General features: G+C 36.0%; 3 protein-coding genes and 1 non-coding gene across 10 annotated transcripts in view; 2 read left to right on the forward strand and 2 right to left on the reverse strand.

Moving 5' to 3' along the window:
* The window catches only part of LOC106716946 (tyrosine-protein kinase Drl), a 40,606-nt gene extending 39,972 nt beyond the window's left edge, over positions 1 to 634 (reverse strand). Inside the window, exon 1 of the mRNA XM_014510633.2 lies at positions 220 to 634. Within this exon, the coding sequence (XP_014366119.1) occupies positions 220 to 310 (91 nt within the window). The 5' untranslated portion in view covers positions 311 to 634. The remainder of the gene's footprint in view (positions 1 to 219) is intronic.
* A 523-nt stretch (positions 635 to 1,157) lies between these two features.
* Positions 1,158 to 1,229, forward strand: Trnad-guc. Its single transcript has one exon. It is a non-coding gene; the product is annotated as a tRNA-Asp (tRNA).
* Positions 1,230 to 1,812: 583 nt separating this feature from the next.
* Positions 1,813 to 18,294, reverse strand: LOC106716920 (glycogenin-2). Of its 5 annotated transcripts, none has more exons than XM_014510584.2 (10): positions 18,144 to 18,294; positions 12,015 to 12,150; positions 11,280 to 11,454; positions 9,259 to 9,421; positions 8,862 to 8,988; positions 8,440 to 8,611; positions 5,767 to 7,224; positions 4,436 to 5,471; positions 3,826 to 3,868; positions 2,433 to 2,613 (listed from the first exon to the last, which is right to left on the reverse strand). In XM_014510584.2, exons 1-9 carry the CDS (start codon positions 18,148 to 18,150, stop codon positions 3,834 to 3,836), a joined length of 3,309 nt encoding a protein of 1,102 aa, XP_014366070.2. In that variant the 5' UTR covers positions 18,151 to 18,294; the 3' UTR covers positions 2,433 to 2,613; positions 3,826 to 3,833. The 5 variants fall into 5 exon arrangements, with proteins under 5 accessions (XP_014366068.2, XP_014366073.2, XP_014366070.2 ...); XM_014510583.2 differs by having other exon boundaries at positions 2,439 to 2,516; XM_014510582.2 differs by lacking the exon at positions 3,826 to 3,868 and having other exon boundaries at positions 1,813 to 2,516; positions 18,144 to 18,292.
* A 279-nt stretch (positions 18,295 to 18,573) lies between these two features.
* The window catches only part of LOC106714434 (guanine nucleotide exchange factor DBS-like), an 81,304-nt gene continuing 79,975 nt past the window's right edge, over positions 18,574 to 19,902 (forward strand). Inside the window, exon 1 of one of the 3 annotated variants that reach the window (XR_006756265.1) lies at positions 18,574 to 19,026. Coding sequence is in view for 2 of the 3 variants with exons in the window: in XM_045680594.1 (XP_045536550.1) it covers positions 18,858 to 19,026 (169 nt within the window). In the remaining variant the exon portion in view is untranslated. The remainder of the gene's footprint in view (positions 19,027 to 19,902) is intronic. The other 2 variants (XM_045680594.1, XM_045680571.1) reach the window with 2 other exon arrangements.

Raw genomic sequence — 19,902 nt, forward strand, 5'->3', positions numbered from 1 at the left:
TGTTTTATTATAAACAAATTTTGGTGCATTGCACGTATACTTTAAGATTGTTTTATAAGATATACAGGAAAATAAATATAAAAGTACGTAATAAGTTTTTGTAAGTTTTAAAACTGCACAAACAAATGTAGTTTTTGAATTTTGAAAAAGGAATTTCTCCCTATGTTTGAGTCACGGGACTATACGCGTTTTCCGTGTTTTTGATTAATGTCAACTTACCGAGCAATCTCCATACTTCAGCACTGCTTAAATAAACATTCAAATGTGCTAGACAAGCCGGCAACAGCAGAAGAAATATTAAACACTTCATGATTTTTTTTTTAACTTTGTCCCTCCTTATGCCATAAATAAGGTCCTCATTAGAACCAACAGTTCACCAAAATCACAATTTCTTCACATTTTTTTCAACCACTGTCCAACAACGTTGAGTTCTCGCCGATACAAGATTACACACTCGTATAAATCGTAAAAATTCACAAGAAAAACGATTTAAATGCACGAATCAATACGGTTATTCTTAAAAGTTTTCAACATTATTCATCAAAAAGTGTATTTCTTTACACTGAGTAATCAAATACGTAAAAAACAATACGAATAAACCTTTCTATACAAAAATTTACGACGCAACCTCTCCCCCGTTTAGGTTATAACTAACTGGTTGTTAGCCTTGTCGTCCGCTTTGCTTTGCCTTCGCACAAAACTGGACGCTACGGTGTATAATATCCTAAGCGCCACATTGGTAACAATAAAGTTTCCCAAAGTTCCCGATAGGTGGCGGTGCAACACTATAATAATTTGTTTTAAGTACTGACTTGAAAAAAAAAATGGAGCCATTTCCTTTTAAAAACAACCTTTTAATATGAAATTTAAAGTATGTAGTGATTGTTTAAAATGTTTTGAATATCCCTTATTCTTTCTGCCATCTATCCTGATGGAGTAGAATATTTAAAACTTTTAAAGTATTTCTACCGTTAGATGGCGCGGCCACCACAATTGAAGTCAATCAAAGAAAAGTAAATAAGCAAATTTTTAAGATTTGAATTACCACACACAACCTTGCATAATTTTTTTATAGAATTCGTATTTGATTAATTATATTTTTAACTCGGTTGTTAAACAACAACAAATTGAAATTTAATTTCAAGACACTGATCAATTCCTCGGTAGTATAGTGGTAAGTATCCCCGCCTGTCACGCGGGAGACCGGGGTTCGATTCCCCGCCGGGGAGAATTTTTTGTTTTTTCACACAAGTATTTTGCTCAAGAACTATAAGTACTAACATTTAGCACGAGAAGCTAAAATGGCAGTTTTAACTTATTGGATATGGACGTCGCTTACCATCAGGTAAAATATGCGTCTGCTAAGAATTTTAACTAATTTAGACATTTCAATGCTTATTGCAATTGCAAATTTTTATAAATATTGTAAAAATAATATACAAGACAAGACGGCAGTTCTCGCAACTTAAAACTGCTCTCTTGTAAAGTTTGATTTTTTTCCACTTGGGCCTTCGATTAGATTAGAATAACAACTATTGCTAAGTGATAAGTAAAGCTTCGCACACTTTACGTAGGAGCCATTGTTATGGGCCATACTATGGCGCATTGTCAACACGCTGGCGCAGTGCGGGTTGCTTAAATAATGACACAACGTAATAATTCAATAACATTTAATACAAATTTAATAAAAAATCTTCAATTCATAATATTTCGTCCTTTGGTTAGACAATTTACAATTTTAAAATCAAATTTAAAATCGATTATCTTAAAATTATGAATCAATAGGTAAAAATTATAAATAAGATTAACATAATAAAAAAAAAATTATATTCATCAGTACAAAAATTGATTATGACAAAAAAAGATATAATAATGGACGCGTTATAATAGTAAATGATAAAAACTAAATTCTAAAACATAATTGTTACGGCACTTAAAAGCATATTCGAAAATTAAATACACGTTTTAACATTATAGGAGAGGCTACACATATGGCACAAAGGAACTGTCGGGAGCTTATTTCTCTTTGGGTTTCTTTTCTTTCTTTCGCGGCGGGGGCACGGGCGCGTCGCCGCTCGCCGCGCTCTCCTTCTTCACCACCTTCTTCACGACTTTCTTTTTGGGCGCTTCCGCTGGTACCTTTGGTTCAGTGGGCGACGCAGGCGACGTGGGCGCCGGTTTGTCTGCTAGCGAGGACTCTATTTGGGCTGCGGTTGTGGGCTTCTCTTTTGCAGGTTTAACTCCTATCTGTGAGAGAGATACGGCGCCCACGGGCGGGGTAGGCAACTGTGTTTCATCAGCGGAAAGTCGTTTCTCCTGTTTGGGTGGTGGTGGCGAGGCGGGGCTGCGCAGGGCCGGGGAGGGCGAGGTGACTGTGGGCGTGCGCAACTCGCTGGCAATGATGGATTGCGCGAGCGTGTCGGCGTCTTCGAGCTCGCTGTCGGGGGTGGGCAGGGGGTCTGCGACGGCGGGCGGGTGCAGGCGCAGCTTACCCGCCGGTTTGCGTCGCGCCTCCGCTACACAACCAATTTATTTGCCGCCTTATATCTCTCGTTTTCGGTTATGGTTGGCGTTAGTATCGCGGTCACATTAGAGAGCAAGCTCGGTTAGCGCCTGGAACAAAGTCGAGGGAAAAGCTACAGGGTTAACTCGAAACGATGCAAGCGGAAAGTTAGAACTGTGTCAGTTAGCGGACATCACAAGCTCATGATGACATTACAAGGATTATTATTTTACAAATCATTACCTCATGTATATGCATACTGAACATGGTCCGAAACAACTATTTATATACTAGAGTATATGTATTCTATTCGTAGACTGGTATGACATTGATCGTGAAAGGTGTGCACAAGTGAGAATGTACCGCGGAGGACAAGCGTTGAATAATGTTCCTTGCAATGTGTGACAAGTCATGAAAAGCAAAACAAAATAAAATACGAAATTGTTGATATTGAGACAGTTCTGCTACTGTATAGTATAATTGTGAGAAACTTTTTTAATAAACCTCTTTGCAGAAATCTTTGCTCTATTTTTATACGGTTTTTTATAAATGGATCTTATGCCATTTGCTATTGCTATTTGCAAGCATCCCCGAGATATTTAATGATGATAATCAGTTATTCTCTTTTCAAATCAAATTACAACCTATAGTGTAAAACAATTAACTATAATAGATTTTTGTAGCATTTAGTTTTGTTGACATTCCCACTAACATACATTAAACGCGGTAACTAATAACATAATTTGCATAAGTAGTATTAAATTTAATTCTTTAATATTATTTTTTTCAGGTAAACAGGTCTTTAATCATATATTTAATCTAAACAATTCAAAACCGCATCAGTCGCGGTTAAAATTATGAAATGAGAGAAAAGATAACTGCATCGAGTAAGTTCATTTCGATTTTAGAATCGATTTCTGAAAGTTCCTTGATACATTCCAGAAGTAGCACCAACATTTGTCACAGTCGACCAAATGTTCCTACGTCATTTTATACCCACTTGGACTCAACCCAAATTCTAAATAACTACATGAATTTTATACGAAGGTCATTAGATATTTTGGTAGCATACACATGGTTAAGACAAATTTGATGTCTAGCGTATACCAGCATATAATTTGTACATATAAGATCTTGAAATTTTTTGACACACACACGCAAATATTTGGTTTTAAAAAACAGATGAATTGTGAACCTCCTCCTTTTTGAAGTCGATTAATAACAATAAGGCGGCTAGATGGAAGCCTCGGTACGGTTCTTTAAAAATTCCTATTCAAGTATTAGATAATTGGTGTTGAGTCCAAGTGTTATATTGTTATTACCTGTTCTATCAAAGCCGCGTCTCTTGAGCTGCCTCCTCGGTAGCTGGGTGAAATAACAACGAAATTTTGAAAGGTATGATCAGTAAATTAACATAAAAACCAAACAGCACAAAACGGCACAAATAAAACAAAACATGTCAAATACAAGACAGGTCGGTTCTCCAAACCTACCAATCCTGTAGAACAAACGATATATAACTAGGTAATGGAATTAGTTGAAATCTGACAAAAAAAAATGAAAAATGAACTCTGTGGACGAAGCATATACAAAGAATAGGCTGTTCTATGCTCTATTCCTTAAAGTGGGCATTGCCCATTTGGAAATTACAGAAAGAAACAATATTTTTTAAATAATGATAGCTAGATGAGTTATGAATCATTGTAAATGGTGATTTGTAGATGTAACCTTGTCCTTGCTTTATATATGGACTTGTAGAGAATGTCTTTAAGCGTTAGTTCTCAGACATATGTAATTCTTGAAAAAGTTTTTTAACAAAAAAACGCGTACCATGTGATGTTGCTTTCATTTATATATGCTTCGTTATTATAACTGTATGCAAAGCCGATCAAACTCAATGGATTGAATGCCGTCATTTACACCTTTACTTACATTTAGCAGCCGGTTCAGCTGTAACATCTTCCTTAGAAGGCGTGTTGGCTAGAGGAGGGCTATCAGTGGCACCTGTCAGTGGGATATCTACTGGTTTCGGTGGAACAGCCTCAGTCACTGTAGGAGTGGACGGAGCTTCGGTAGCAGCAGGTGTCTCAGGAATTGCCGCAGGCGTCTCAGTAGGAAGTGCTTCAGCAGGGGCCTCCGCAGGAACTTTAGTTTCTACATCTGCTACTTTTTCCTCAGTTTTTTGTGCTTTCGCAGGTTCTTCAGCTGCTAATGGTTCAGACTCTAATTTAGCAATTTCAACTGAGCTAACTTCTAAAACAGGGGCGGGAATTTCATCTATTTTGACATTTCCCTCAGTGGGTGTCTCTTTCTCCGCTAATACGGCTTCCACTACCGGAACAGGTATCTCCGGGGTTTCAGGAACTGATGATTTAACAGGAATGTCGGCAATTTCAACTGGTATATTAGCTTTTTCGGAAGCAGCTGCCTCAGGAATTGCAGCTTCTGCTATAGGAGCTGTTTCCTTAGCAATCTGAGCCTCAACAGCTTCTACAGGACTAGGTTCTGCTTCTTGAGGAATAGGTTCTAGGTTTTGAGGGCTAGATTCTGCAGATTCTTCTGGCACAGTCTTAACAGCTGACAATGATTCATCAGTTGCTAAAGGTGCGGTGTCAGAAGATTGAACAGGCTCTGTTTCTTTTTCATTTAAAGGAATTTCTTTCAATTGTTTCGATTCCACAAGGAGCTCGGCCTTGGGTTCTTCCACTGGAGGAACCTCAGGTTGCGATACTTCTGTGGCTTCAACTTGCGGCACAACTGGAGGTGGGGTGGGCTCTTTCGGTGCTGATGCCGGAGGCTGACTAAGTGTTTGGGAAATCTTAGCCCAAATATTGGCAAAAGAATCGGCACCCATGTAATCAATATTGCCTGCTTCCCATCCTTGGCGACGAGTCAATTCATCGAGTGCTTCCCGTTGTGTTCCAACTTCACCAGGAGACACGCGCGCTAGATTTCCCGCCACACCGCTCTGTAATAAATATATACATATATTAACAAAGAGTTATGTCCATATAAACATTACATTTTAATGAAGTATTCAAAAAATGTTATAATATTTTTACAGGATTACTATACTAGTGTTAATAAGCATTATCGTGCAGCCTAGTTCAACAAAACAGCATGCAAGCTACTTCGGTAATGACAAATTCATTCAATAAATTAATTAACAAGGAAAAAAATATTTTATCCAAACAAATTATGTAAGTTAAAGAATTGTACGTACCGATTTATCCAATAAATAGAACTTGATTTAGGTAACTTACATGCACTCGATCATCGCTATCTACATTAGTGTCCTCCAGCGACAAGAATTCGGATTCCGCATCAAAATAAACCGGACTTTCGGGAGGTGAGATGGAGGGCGAGGGCGATGGTGTCGGAGGAATTTCATGTGTGCATATCTTGCGGCCACGTGAGTCTATTGTCATTCTATGCCGTAAATAAAACCCATCATACGGATGACGTGGAATGATAAAATCTTCCAATTCATCTATCTCAGATTCTGATCCGTGCCCATTAGTTACTTTCTCTGATGCCAGTTCTTTTAATTTTTCTCTTTGACGATTTCGTTCTTTCTCATGATCCAAGTGTACGTAATACGCATATTCTACTCTTTTTCGTAAAAGATGAGTAAACTGGTCTAATTGCTCATGTTTATGTGACAAGTGATTTTTAATATTTTGAGATTCAGGACTATCCTTAAAATGTGAATGTTGATCGCTAGTGTAAGAGTGTGAATCGTGACATTCTTGTTGATTACAAAACTCTTTTTCATTTTCATCTTGTTGGGACTGAGAATATTCGTGCTGATGCATACTATGATATCCCAAAGACGGTGAATTTTGATCGTATGAGGGGGGTTTTTCTTGCTGAAAGGTGGATTGAGATTGGGAACTCTGCGAATTACAGTATTCTTGATTACTTTGTTTGTAAAAGTCAGTTGGGGCGTTAGGATAATTTGTATCGACAGAATGACTAAGACTTTGTGGGTTGTAGCTAAAATCGGAATGTGATTCCATTTGTTTATCATACATATGGGGTTCATTTTGGTGAGCATCATGTTCACTTTCGTTACAATTATGGTGATTAGAATATTCTGTAGTAAACGATTGTGGCCATGAATGTTGTGTTGTGTTGTCTTCATTATGTATTTCTGTATTTGGTGCTGAGTGCCATGTATCTACGTGTGGTGTATAATGGTGTCCACTGTGATATGTTATGTTTTGAATGATTTCCCTGTTTTGTTGTTCACTGAGATGGCTTTCGCAGTGATGTGGTTCATTGTTATGCAATTCAATGGCAGATGTTTCCTGGCTACGTATTCCATAATCATGTGATTGGTCGTGATGCATCTCATGGTATCTCGTTTCATGTATTTGTATGTGATGTGGTTCCGTGTTATTTTGAAATTGTCGCATTGATGGTTGTGACCAAACATGTCTTATAATCTCTTCTTCCTGCTGATATGAGTGATTGCTTTTTATCTCATCTATTGGTTCTCGAATATGGCCTTGGTAAATGTCCCACGGATCATGAAACTGAGTCATGTCTATTTGAGGTACTATTAATTCAGGATCCGGTATATGAGCCTCTGGTCGGTGCCAATAAAATTCAGATTCCGGGTTCATTGTAGGTTTATAGTATGTATAATCAGATCTTGGTTCACTGAAGATGCTTTCTTCCGGCAGCACTAAAGTCGTAGGGACGTCTTCAACCTCAACCTACAGGTTGGAGTGAGAAGACTCAGTAGGTTGCATGCAAAGACACTTGGATCAAACTTCAAGCACATCGATTTATTTTTTAAACAGTGCATAAAGCTCAATTCAAGTCATTAGTAAAAACAAAAAAAAGAAACAAAAAGCTAGCATATAAACATACAGTAATTGTTATAGTTTAATTATTATTATAAAATAAAAAGAAAATAACTAATATTTGTAAGAAAATCAAGTGTATGTTTATGTAGCTAGCGCGGTGAAATTTCACCAAAATACCAACACCATCTACTCCATCCCAATACAAATAAAAAAAATAAACAACAACCCGTGCAAAAGCTTTAGAATTGCGGACAGTTAGAAAATGTTAGTATTTTGGAGAAATGTTTAGATTAATACACTAGCATCATAGTGATTTATAAACGAGAGGTGCAAGAACAGGGGAACAATGCAATAAGCAGTCACAAGCGTGTTTGGTATCAAAGTCTCGCAATATTTATAGAACGGAAAATGTAAGGATAAACTTTTCACAAATTAAATTGAAACAAGAGAAAAAAAATTAAGAAAATTAAAACAACTCTTAGTTTAATTAAGATGTCTCACTCTCACCTCTTTTATATGTAATTCCTGTTCGGAATGCTTTGAGGACATGTTGAATCGATCAGATATAAATTACAAATGAATCCAGAATACTACATATCTTGTGAGGCTGTGGTTAATTAGACCTCACAGAAACTATGCGGTTGGTTGATATTTGATACGACACCGCAAATATCAAATCTCCCTTACAGCAATCATTATAACAGTCCTATTCACAGTGCAATATGATACTAGATTCTTAGGTATCGATGTTACGCGGTTTTTAATACTATGAAAGTATCATAACTTACTTATATTTTCAAATTTTAACCGCGTTAATATAAAATGACAAACATTAAATTAGCAAAAGACTCATATACATTTTGTTTAATAACTAAGAAATTTAATCGTTAAAAAAACACTTCTTTCAGCGTTTTAAATATAAAAATCAAAAAACGATTTTCTAATTTTGAATCGATTTCTTGATATCGAATAGTACACATCACTAATGACATTGACAACTATCGAGCTTTAATAAAATCAACTAGTGTTGCCATAAAACGCCGCTCGTCATTTTATTTCAACCGGCTTTAAGAAATTAAATATTTTATGTACATTTTTTCACATTGCCAAAAAATTACTTACCATTGTAGTATCGAGCAGTGGGTGTACTTGTGAGACGAACAAGTCCCACCAAAGTTGCAGGAGTTCCCGCAAGTGGTCGGGCGCGTCCACACTGCGCGACTGCCAGTTGAACTGCTGCAGCCATGGCTTGGCCGCACCGATGAAATGAATTATTTTAAGGTTTTGTCCATAGCTAAAAAAATTTTTTTTCAAAGTAAGTAGGTTTTACAAAGCATATTATTATTCAATAATTAAAAACAAATAATTAAAGAATTAATTCGCGACAAATAGGAGTGCACTGTTTTGATCAAAATTCGTTTTAGATAAGAAAAATATTAAAATATTTTATAAAAGTTACACCGGACTACTAAGATAACGTGTTTTACGGTTGTTTAATTAGTTTAAAAAGTCAAAGCTTTAATACAAAACAAATAGTTGCTTACTGTTTGAGTGCGGGCAAGTATGAGTAGAAAGCCGCGGAGGTAACATTGTATAGGAAGGGCAGATGCTTGTTGATGTCGCCGTGCGCCCAGTCGGAAAAGTAAGAATTCAGAAGCCCTTGGTCGCCGCCTGGATGAATAATAACAATAGATATACTAACAGTTATTTTGGAAAAATCTGAACTCAACTGAGTTCTTTGCTCATTCGTTTGTTAAATTACCTACGAGTACATATGCAAGATAAAAATTTAACATCTAAAAATTCAACACTCAACATCTCTTCACAACACACACACACACACACACACATTCACGGCACTTACACAGGTTTAGCCTTAACTAAAATGAAAATGAAATAAGAAAATGATGGCTTTCAGTTCACTGTCACTGTGACTCTCACCGTCGAAGCTGCCGCGTTCCTGTGCGAATGTAACCAGGCTAGCGAACGTTTCCGCGGAGGGCCGGTACACGAAGACGCCGGAATTGAAGCAGTCGGGCCAGCCGACGTCCGGCGCCGCCGACAGTTCTTCGCGCTCGAATAACTCATCACAGTTCTGGACCACCTGGAATAAGTTTATGCTTACGCTAGTTTACCTTGTATTTAATGTCAATAAAAATTAATTACTTTCGCTCGAAAATCGTTTTAGAAAACCGCATAAATTTAGTCTTTTTGCTTGTAATACATTGTGGAAAATAATTGTCAAGTAAAGCTATGATTTATTATATCAAAATATAAGTCCAATAAAGTACAAGTTACAAGGCAATAATATTTATAAATGTAATTTAAAAATATCGATACCGCGATAGCGTGGCATGCGTTCGTTACATGATTACTGCCTACAGCGATAATTTAAGATACATTTATAGTCAATCGAAATCCAATAAAATGGATCAGAGGGAAGCGCATCCTACATCGGCTAATTCAATTTATCGACCTCGGTAGTCCAGCTTTGATCTAACAAATCCAATTTGTTGTTATTTTTCACCGGAGACATAATTTCGTTCCGTTTTATCAGAAGCCATGTAATGTAAGCGTTCTTCACGACACGACAAATAAACAGAGAATAAGTTGTTGAGTAGTTTTTATCTTTACGTGGATAAAGCTTCATTTGACACAATAACCCGCGATAATAATGTACGGTATGTCAATGGAATCCATCGCGCTATCTCAACGTTTAATATTGGAGCGAATCATTTAATTCTCTTTTTTTTGTAGCGCCTACTGTTCAATTACGTAACAGAATGTCTCTCGCATGCAAAGTTATATCTGGAGTTGGTCGGTTATGCCTAATCTCAATAAATCACGATGCAGAGCTGTCCGCCATTTTAGAAAGAAAACGCAAACGAAAGTGTATTATGATATTGGAGCAAGTCCAACACTGCCGGTTGGAAATATTTGGGCCACGGTTGTGCGTCCCGTCATCTCGTGTTACGACCGGCGATCACATCCGGTAACATTGACTTTCTTATCGTGTAAACAGCTACCAATCAAAATAGATTAACGACTATTACATACGGGGCCGTTATGGGAAATTAAAAAATCGGTATAAAGAGAAGCGAAATGTCTGCTACATGCGGTCTAACAACCCGATTACGAGAGGCTGTTCATGTGATAGTTTGTAAAAAGCGCGCCAAGAAAAATAAACACGTTTTATTACCATGTGGTTTTAAAATGTATATTTTTGATTTAATGTTTCTAATCAACTCTATCTCATAATGAAAATCTTGATGAACTAAACACCCACTGTTTGACGCGTTATATTATTTCAGTATAAAGAAGGTACGTAACAGTTAAAATGTCGAGAAGTCTGTTGAACAATAGCGTAACATACATTTTAGAACAAGAAATGAATTAAAGAACATTTTCGGGCTATTTGTTTTGTTCAATACGAGTATATCAAGATTTAGTGGTTTGGATCATAGGTCATAACGAAACACTTCGGTGGCCATATAAACAATGTGCATTTTGAACGATGTAATTGAGTATTGTGCATCAACGATATCTTTATCGACGAGTTCGAAAACAAGTATTTCAACAAACAAAATAAGTATTGAATGCTGTATCTATAATTAATAATACATAATTAAAACTGTATGACACTTTTAAAATGCATAAACGCTTTTTAATTTTAGTTACTAATCATACTAATGTGTTTCATATCACTCGATCGATTGAAATAACAAAGTTTAGTCATATTATCAATAAGCCCTCAGAAATCAATAATAAACCACTGCCATAGTAACCAAAAAATGTCTTTGAATGTGAAAATGATTTAAGTAAACGGGGGTTAAATCAATTGGAGGTCCTATCGGCCCAACTGGATTTTTTCCGTTTAAGCCGATCGTATGGGAAAAAATCCCATTTGGCCGATTGATCAGTAGGTCGATTGCCTCAACGGAAAAACCTCCAAGTAAACTTACCAAAGTATCGGCGTCTAGGAAGACACACTTCTCATACTGGGTGAGATTCCAACAGTGTATCTTGGTGAAGGTGATGCCGAGCTCTGGGCGCTGCAGAAGCGCGAGGTGCGTTGCGTCACCGGAGTCCAGTACGTCCACAACCACCACCTCCTCGAACACCGCACTCAGCCGTTCCCTGAACAACACACTCAGTAAGTAACTAAAAAAAGAAAAAAATTACAGAGAGGTGCAAGCGCAATCACCCTTAGACCGCAAGAAACCACGAGCTGTAAAACTGTGAGAATATATTAGGTCACATATTCGTATTAAAAAGTTCCTTAGAAATTTTGTGGTATGCAAAAAGGTTAGAAGAGAGTGTCCATCGTTTTAAGAAGAAACAAAAGCCAAAGTCGCTATCTTGATAAATAAATCGTTTCTAATATTAGTTCGTTAAACTTGTAATCCTATCGGTTCATAATGCTGTGGGACCTTGAACAGAGAATCATTGCTTGTTTATTCTGTATCAGTGGCGACCCACGCAGAATTAGATGAGTATTCTTTCTTATGAATTGAGGATAGGATATCCAGCTAAATTAATCCTTTATGAAAAGCCAAACAGCTAAATGCACATAATAAAGATCAACGTCAAAGTTATGTATCGAAGAGTTAAAAATAGCATCAACAACAAGACACTTGAAATTATACACATGTATGTAGCCGAATATAATGGGCTTAGCGTGTCGTGTGACGACATACCTCATGGTGTCAGTGACGGAGGGTGTGATGAGGACGACGGCGGGGTAGGCTGAGCCGGCGCGACGTAGCGAGTGTGCCAACACCAGGGCTCCCAGCCCATAGGAATCGTTCGTAGCCAGAGTAACCCATGCTCGATCTGAAACAATTGAAATCGATTAACACGTTGCCTAATAAAAACGATGTGGTAGTACACGGTGGACATTCTCAGAGCCTTTTTGGGGAAATAGGAAAGTAAGGTACACACAACACAACTCACGCCCGTACTCTAGAGGATCACGGACTTCCACTTCGCCTCTTCTTCATTCATAAATCTACGCATTAACATTACGTTGTACGGGTATCATCAACATAATACCTTACAAATACAATAAATACCAAGTATAATCTATTACAGACTTATTTCTCTGATAGAATTTTTCTTATTGCTGTTAATAAAAAAAAAATGATCAAAGTATAATTTATATTACATGTTCTGCGCCATGTAAACATTCTATTAAAAATGTGTGTTTAATAATGAAAAAATACACTAAGAGAAACCCGCACAAAGTGATTTGAGACATCTTTATGAGTTTCAAATGTGCCAAACTTTACGTGTCACATTATTCCTTAACAATGTTGCATACACTACATTTGTTATTAGAAACCTGGAATACCACATTCTCACTAAAAAATCATAAATCTTGAACTATGTATAAAATACTAGCTTTTACCGGCGACTCCGTCCGCGCGGAATAAAAAATAGAAAACGGGGTAAAAATTATCCTATGACCGTTTCCTGGTTCTAAGCTACCTGCCCACCAATTTTCAGTCAAATCGATTCAGCCGTTCTTGAGTTATAAATAGTGTAACTAACACGACTTTCTTTTATATATATAGCAAGCAAAATTGTAATCTGGCACGTGATTCATCCACAATTGGCTTATGATAAATTCATTACAATACCCTGTAAATTTATTTAGTGATACAGAACTATTTTAAGTTTTACGATGTTTCTCACACGACATGTATAATTACTAAACATGCTTGCCCAGACTTGTGAGCTTCTGATATTTGCATTGTGAATATTAAATTCGGCGTTTCGTTTTCGTAAGATCTCACGAATACATATGTATTACTAGCTACCACTCGCTCCATCCGCGCAGAATTAAAAAAAACTTAATTAGTAGCATATTTGTTCTTTCAAACTATGTTCTACATCTATGCCAAATTTTAGAGATCCATGCAGCCTTTCTGGACTCTAACAAACAACTATCCATCCATACATCCCAACAATCGAATTTATAATGTTAGTAAGATTTGCAGATTTGTAAATTATCTATCTTATTATAAAAAAAATTGCATAGATACACATCATGGGAATTGGACTCCGCGAAACACACGCTCGCTGAGTGTCCCGCGTGGAAGACGGAGCGTCGGCCAGGATCGGGCCCTGCCAGCAATAGTGGCGGCTGCACTGGCGGGGAAGTTGCAGTGGTCGGCTCTTGGGTCGTTTTGCGAGGTTGTCATGCTCCAAAAGGGAAACGCTGAGCGTGAGTCGGGCAAACGGCAAAAAAAGCCACAGCATGTGGCAAGAGGGACCCTCGGGATCTTGGGCGATTAGGGTGGGGGCCCTGATTGCCTTACTAAATGATCTCGGGAAACGGTAACAAGGTGTGGTCCTGAGTCATCGTAATCAAGTGAGGGCACGAGAGAGGGCGCTTTACCCTAGGTCGTGCAGAAGCCCTGTGCAGAGAGTCCTGGTGCGTTCCTTTGGAGATCCCGGGGCTCTTACCAGTTGCAATTGAGGATGGCCACCGAGGGGGTTTTAATGAGTCAAATCTCACATAACCCTGCCTTTCCCCCAGAAGGCAGGGTATCTTTTGAAGATTTCCCGCTCGAAAAAAAAATCTTATATACTTATTATTTGTGATTATTTTCACGCGTCATATCATAGCATAATCCGTTGTTGGAAATACATGATTTGTCCATCTTCATTATATAATCGTTGAGCTTGTAAATACAACCTTAGGTTAATAATTTTCTGTGCATAAGATTCGTAATAAAAGAAATTGATCTTACTTGTCCTGTCATGATCTTCATTTTTCTATCTACACTTATTTCGTACTATATTACATAGGGTGATGTGAAAACGTCATTGTTTCAATTTGTCGGTATATATTTTCGTGAATATGTTGTGTTCGGCGTGGGCTTGGTCGCCGGCGCGGGCGTGTAATAGACAAGTGCCGCACGTCCAGATCCAAAATAGCGCGACACAAATAAAATTCAAAATAAAACCCACTGGACGCCGTCAGATATTCGTGGGGGCTGTGTTCGCTGCGGTTCCGGGAAGCTGTTGGATATTCCGAATATTTTAATTAAAAAACATGTTTCGATATTTTATAAAATATCTTCAGGGAGTTAGAGCTTTTTTGATTTAATATGTCAGTAGTATCATCATCAGCCTGTTTCAGTTCACAGCTGGGCAGTAGGCCTTCCTCAATGCTTTCTACAGTATGAGGTTTTCCGCTTTATAGAGACTTATCAATATTATCAACATTTGTAAATTATTTCCTTATTCAATCTTTCGCTTAACTTAGGAGTACATTTTTGTTAGCAAAAACTAACATTTAAAAACGAGTAAGTAACGTTAAAAAAAATTGTTTTCATTTATGTGTGGTAACAATAGTCGTGAGTTTTCAACCGACACGCATGCATTCCACAATAAAACTGATGGTCGTTCTTGCTGTTTGGTGACGCGCTCGTTTTAAACAATACATGATACACGAACGAAGATCGCAGCAGGCTTCGATCGAAACTTTTATTGAAGTTTATTGGACTAAATGTCTGAGCAACAAACAAATCAACTGTTAACACTTCAAACTGGATATTACTTAGGTATGTTTTTCAATACGTACATAAACTAACAGAAGAAAATTATGTACCATTTCCACAATTTTTTTATGATTACCATGTTTATAAGTTAAGTTTTAGGAAGGACTATAGTGATAACATAATCAAATATTTTTGATGACCTAATATTTTCTTAGTAGACGAAGTCAACTGGAAAAGTTAGTTTGAAAAAAAAAATGAAATGTAATATTTATCTATAAACAAATCTGGCGCTAAGTGTCCATAATTACCTAGTATGTCAATTACAAATGGCTGCTCTCTTTAGTCAAATCCAAAGAATAAAAATACTATTCAAATAAGATGTTTTATAGCCCCATTAGCAAGTAAAACTAGAAAGAGAATGTACTTAATTTCTAACGTATTTTATTAATAAAAAACTGAATTATTATCTAATAATTATCTTTAATCGGAATGGAAATCTGGAACTTTTCTCGTTCTATCTAATCGATTAAAATTAATTGTAGATTAAAATGTGAATAACTTAATGTAAATCTTAGACAAAATGTCAAACAACTTGTACGACTTGAATAACAATCTAACGATTCTGAGAAAAATATAACGTCCCCGTTTGTTTATTTATAAATCCAGTCTTATATTAGCCTACATCGAATGTTTGTTTTTGATTACACGCGCGAAATGTTTATTAATCAATAAATTCCAAGGCCCTGCCATCGTTAAATAATATATCGTCGGGATGTCTGTCTAATTCTACAGGAAACTGTTCCTTGGTGTTCACTTTATTGATCCATCAAGGACATGATTAATTACCCCACCTATAAAATCTGTTTAAATGTTTACAATATATCACTGTTAAATTAAAATTTAGTATCTGTAATAAAACTCACTATTGTGAGTTGTGACCTATCCAATTGGAACATATTGAAAAATCATCAAGAGATTTGGAAATAAACCTATGCGAAGATTGCTACTTGCTACCACCTCAAAGACTTCGTTAGTTTAGAGTATGGAAGAGTGGTTTAAAATTATTATAATATGAAAACATTTATAAAGTTAAAATATTTTAAAATAGATCAACGACTGATCCCAATAAGGCACTCGAGTGGCGCAGGCGCAGGCGCGCAGGATCAGTCGTAGTCAGACGGGAGCAATGTCCCTGCGGTTTCTATTTAGGTGCGGCCGGTCCGGCGGGAACCCATGCGAGCACTCGCCCGTTTAACATGCCACAAGAATGCCATGCTCAAACATATCCATATTATAATTAACTGTACATGAAATTCCGAGATGATTGCGCTGATCTGTAGCGGTCCATAATTGAAGGGATCATTTAAAAGGACAGAAAGGAAAATTGCACTTAGCTATAGAAGTCAGCCAGATAGGTCTACCGGAATGATGACTGAATCATGAGATCCTGTGAAAAAATCTACGAGACGCAGTAAACGAATTCCAGTAAAGCGTGAGCATTATTGGCATTTTAGACTTTCTATTTACAGTTTACATTGTTATTTTTTACACTATCGATTTATTTAATTTTAACAAAATGGTAAGATAAACGCATAACTCAGTGAACTAAGATTTCCAATGCGGGGACTTTTTAATCTCATCATTCATTCAAAAACATCGTTATCGAAGTTTTTTTAAGAATTCGATGTGCGAATGTTTCGGTAAATGCTATAAACCTCTACAGAAAAGAGCCGTTGTTTAGATTATATTCAAACAAGGACATCTGACCCTGTGACAGACGCGCTGCTATCACGGTAAGGTTCAGACATAAAATATTTAAAACCTACTTAAACACAGACAATGTCATCGTTATCGGTCTTTAAGTACAAGTAGAATTATATTAAAATAATCGTAAGTGATAAATTATGTTCCAAAGTTTGGACTATAGTTCCGATGAATTCCGTTGGTATCTGAGACCATCTCTGTATAAAATGTAGTGTCATCCCTGTCATTATATTTGACAAAACAGAGATAACAATATGGATTTTGGTCTCGGAAATCCCCTGTTAGTGTTTTTCTTTAAATTTGAAACTTGACGTTGTACGTCATGAATTAATTAAAAAAAACGACATTTAATTCATTTTGTTGCAAAAATTATTTCTTGTGGCAAACCTAATACATTTTTGTCTCTAATTATAATAGCATCTATAAGATAAACAAGTTTATAGAAATCATAGCTAGAGAGATCTAAGCAAGCTACAACATCGAAGTTTTCTATAATTATATAAAAATGTAGGTATAAATAAAAATATATTTCAACTTTATAGTAAACTCAACAATAGATGTAAAGCTCGTACAGCGATACAAGATCAATACCAAGGCAAGAATATTACGTAAAGAGTGTCCTTTTACAATTTCTCTGAAAACGTATGGTATGAGTTCATTGTAACCAATTCCCAGCATAACAACGATCTCTAATTGCAGATTTAGGAAAGACCGCAATCGGGTCAGATTAACCTCAACGATATACATAGAATGTTAAACCAAAACCGCATGTTCTCAATTAACTAGACATATCTCAATAAGTCATTTCAATTTCTCATATCAAATTACTTATGTAAAAACTTATTATAATAATTATCGCATAACTCTAAATATTTTCTTAAGAGTCCATGGTCAAGATCAAAGCGGTTTTCATCGAACTTATTGCTTTTAAACAGTAGATACAGAAATAGTTAACTGATAACACATAAGTCTGTTTACAATCTCGTACAATTTAATCAGATAACACACACGCAAATTGCGAATGTGTGTAAAGTTATTAATTCATAACATCGTTAATGTAAGTAACAACATCGAAGATTTTTTTTTTGTAAATGCTCTTATTCAATAACTTTTTTTTTAACACTACCCTTTTTGGACAAAAATATTAAAATATAAAATGGTAAAAAAAAAGGATTTTTTTAGTTACTGGTATTGTACATAATCGGTTGTTCTACTATAAAATTGGTTTTACAATTAAACGAAAATTTAAAATTCAAATATATTTGTTAGGTATTAATTTAATGTATTTTACATTTGGCTTAAATATTTTTTTTTTTGGTAACCAATGTTATTTAAAAATCATTTAACTTAAAGAACCATGAAAACTTTAATCAAGATACAGTTGCCGCACAAATTATTCAAGTTAACTTATTTTTGCGCGTTTAACTTAAAAAATTTAAATCTACCCTTTAAAAGTCGAATAAAAATTTATAATTGAATTGAGAATACAACCGAATCTTTGGAAATATTTCTTTAATAGTATGAAAAATGTTAATTACAAAAACGTGTACTCACTTGACATTATGCCGCCGGTGTAGTCTCGTTAGTGACAAATAGAATCACCTTTAATATATCACAAACTACACGCGCACCCCGCGCAATACTGGCTGATTTGAGATGTGCGCTCGACCGACAAGGCGCCTATCCCCTTGCCGTCGCTATTGGTTCCACGCACACCACAATAAAACGAAGTACGTCATAACCTGCACACAAGCGTACGCTAAGATTCAATTTAATAAAATTTAGCCTTAGCTACAGTATAACGTTTGATTAAAGGTGATATGGAGTTAGAGTTGATTTATTACTATATCTTGTAAAACTAGTATGAGTAGTAGTAATTAGTAATAAACTTATTTGTATTTGACGCAATGTAGTAAGGGCAACACTCTTCAAACAGCTGTTTAGCGCGATCGATAGATGTCGGTGGAAGTCGCTTTATTTTCGATGTCGTATATACGGCACCAGTAGTAAAATCACATCGCTGCATGTTGCTATAGTTTTCTTTCATACCTGCGACTATATGCGGTATTATTTAATTTATTTGCACGCGAATTAGGTTCGATGAACGAATTCGGATAAAAAATGTTCAACCATTATACAATAGTATGTTACAGTGGCAATATGAAATCGTACAAAATTCCATATCAAAGGAAATAGCGACGTAGAACGAAAATGTCGTAGACTGGATGATATTGAATAGTGTTTGTTTTTGGTGTTTCGGTGGAAACGATGGCCCACTCGCCAACGAGCTTGGAAACGCAAATAGACAGTTTTCTGGAACAGTTTAAGAGGAGCGCTTCGAAGGCCATGGAAGAAAGAATGGAGTGGCCAGATGGACTCTCGCCCGGAGCCGTCGTCAGGTCTCGCAGCAGCTGCTTTACCCTGGATGCTGCTACTGGTGAGTGTTTACGTCATACTAATTTGTGTAGTTCTTGTATTTAATTACATATTACATTAATATATATTATAATTTGTCGAACATTTTTAATAGTACACTTAGATTAAAAATAAATAAATACATATACATTAATATTATTCTCAAAACAAGAGTTTCCTTAAAATATGTAGTTAACTTAATCTCTACTTAGCGTTATCAGAGTAATGAAGTAGGTGTCGTAAATCATATTTTGGGCTACTTTTATTTTTTATAACCAACTTTGTAGTCTCAACTTTATACTATGGTATGTTATTAAGTATTTTGTTTCTTTTAATATCTACTTATTATATCTATTCAATGATGCAATTGTATTGTAAATGTAGACAATAGAAAATCTTTAAATACTACAGGCGTACTATGTATGTTATTATTAATACACGTGAGGTATTTAAAAATAGTATAATTTTTTACACACATAAAAACTGATTGCGTTATTGACGGAAAATAATACCTTCATAAGGCTTTATTACTATTGCTCGTAATAAGAGAAAATCCAAATGGTGCTATAGTCAATAATGACACTGTGGGATATGGTGTCCTATGTATCCATTAATTATCTAGGAAGATAAAAGCCTAATGACGAAACGAAGTGAGGGACATTTAGTTTCGTAAATTCCACGAAACTGCAAAAATACAGACACAATGTTGGATGATTAAAAATTTAAAATTAGAACACTCGATATCTAGACCTGCACCAGATGATAACATTATTTAACAATCGTTTAATGAGCATTACGAAGTAATGAAATAACGCATTAACATTTTAATGAAGTAGAGTGTTACGAACTACAAGTTCAATTTATTAAAAATGTTTTAATTTTAATTCAATTAAATAAG

The sequence above is a fragment of the Papilio machaon genome, chromosome 2 (genome assembly GCF_912999745.1).
Source record: "Papilio machaon chromosome 2, ilPapMach1.1, whole genome shotgun sequence".
NCBI classification, from domain to species: domain Eukaryota; kingdom Metazoa; phylum Arthropoda; class Insecta; order Lepidoptera; family Papilionidae; genus Papilio; species Papilio machaon.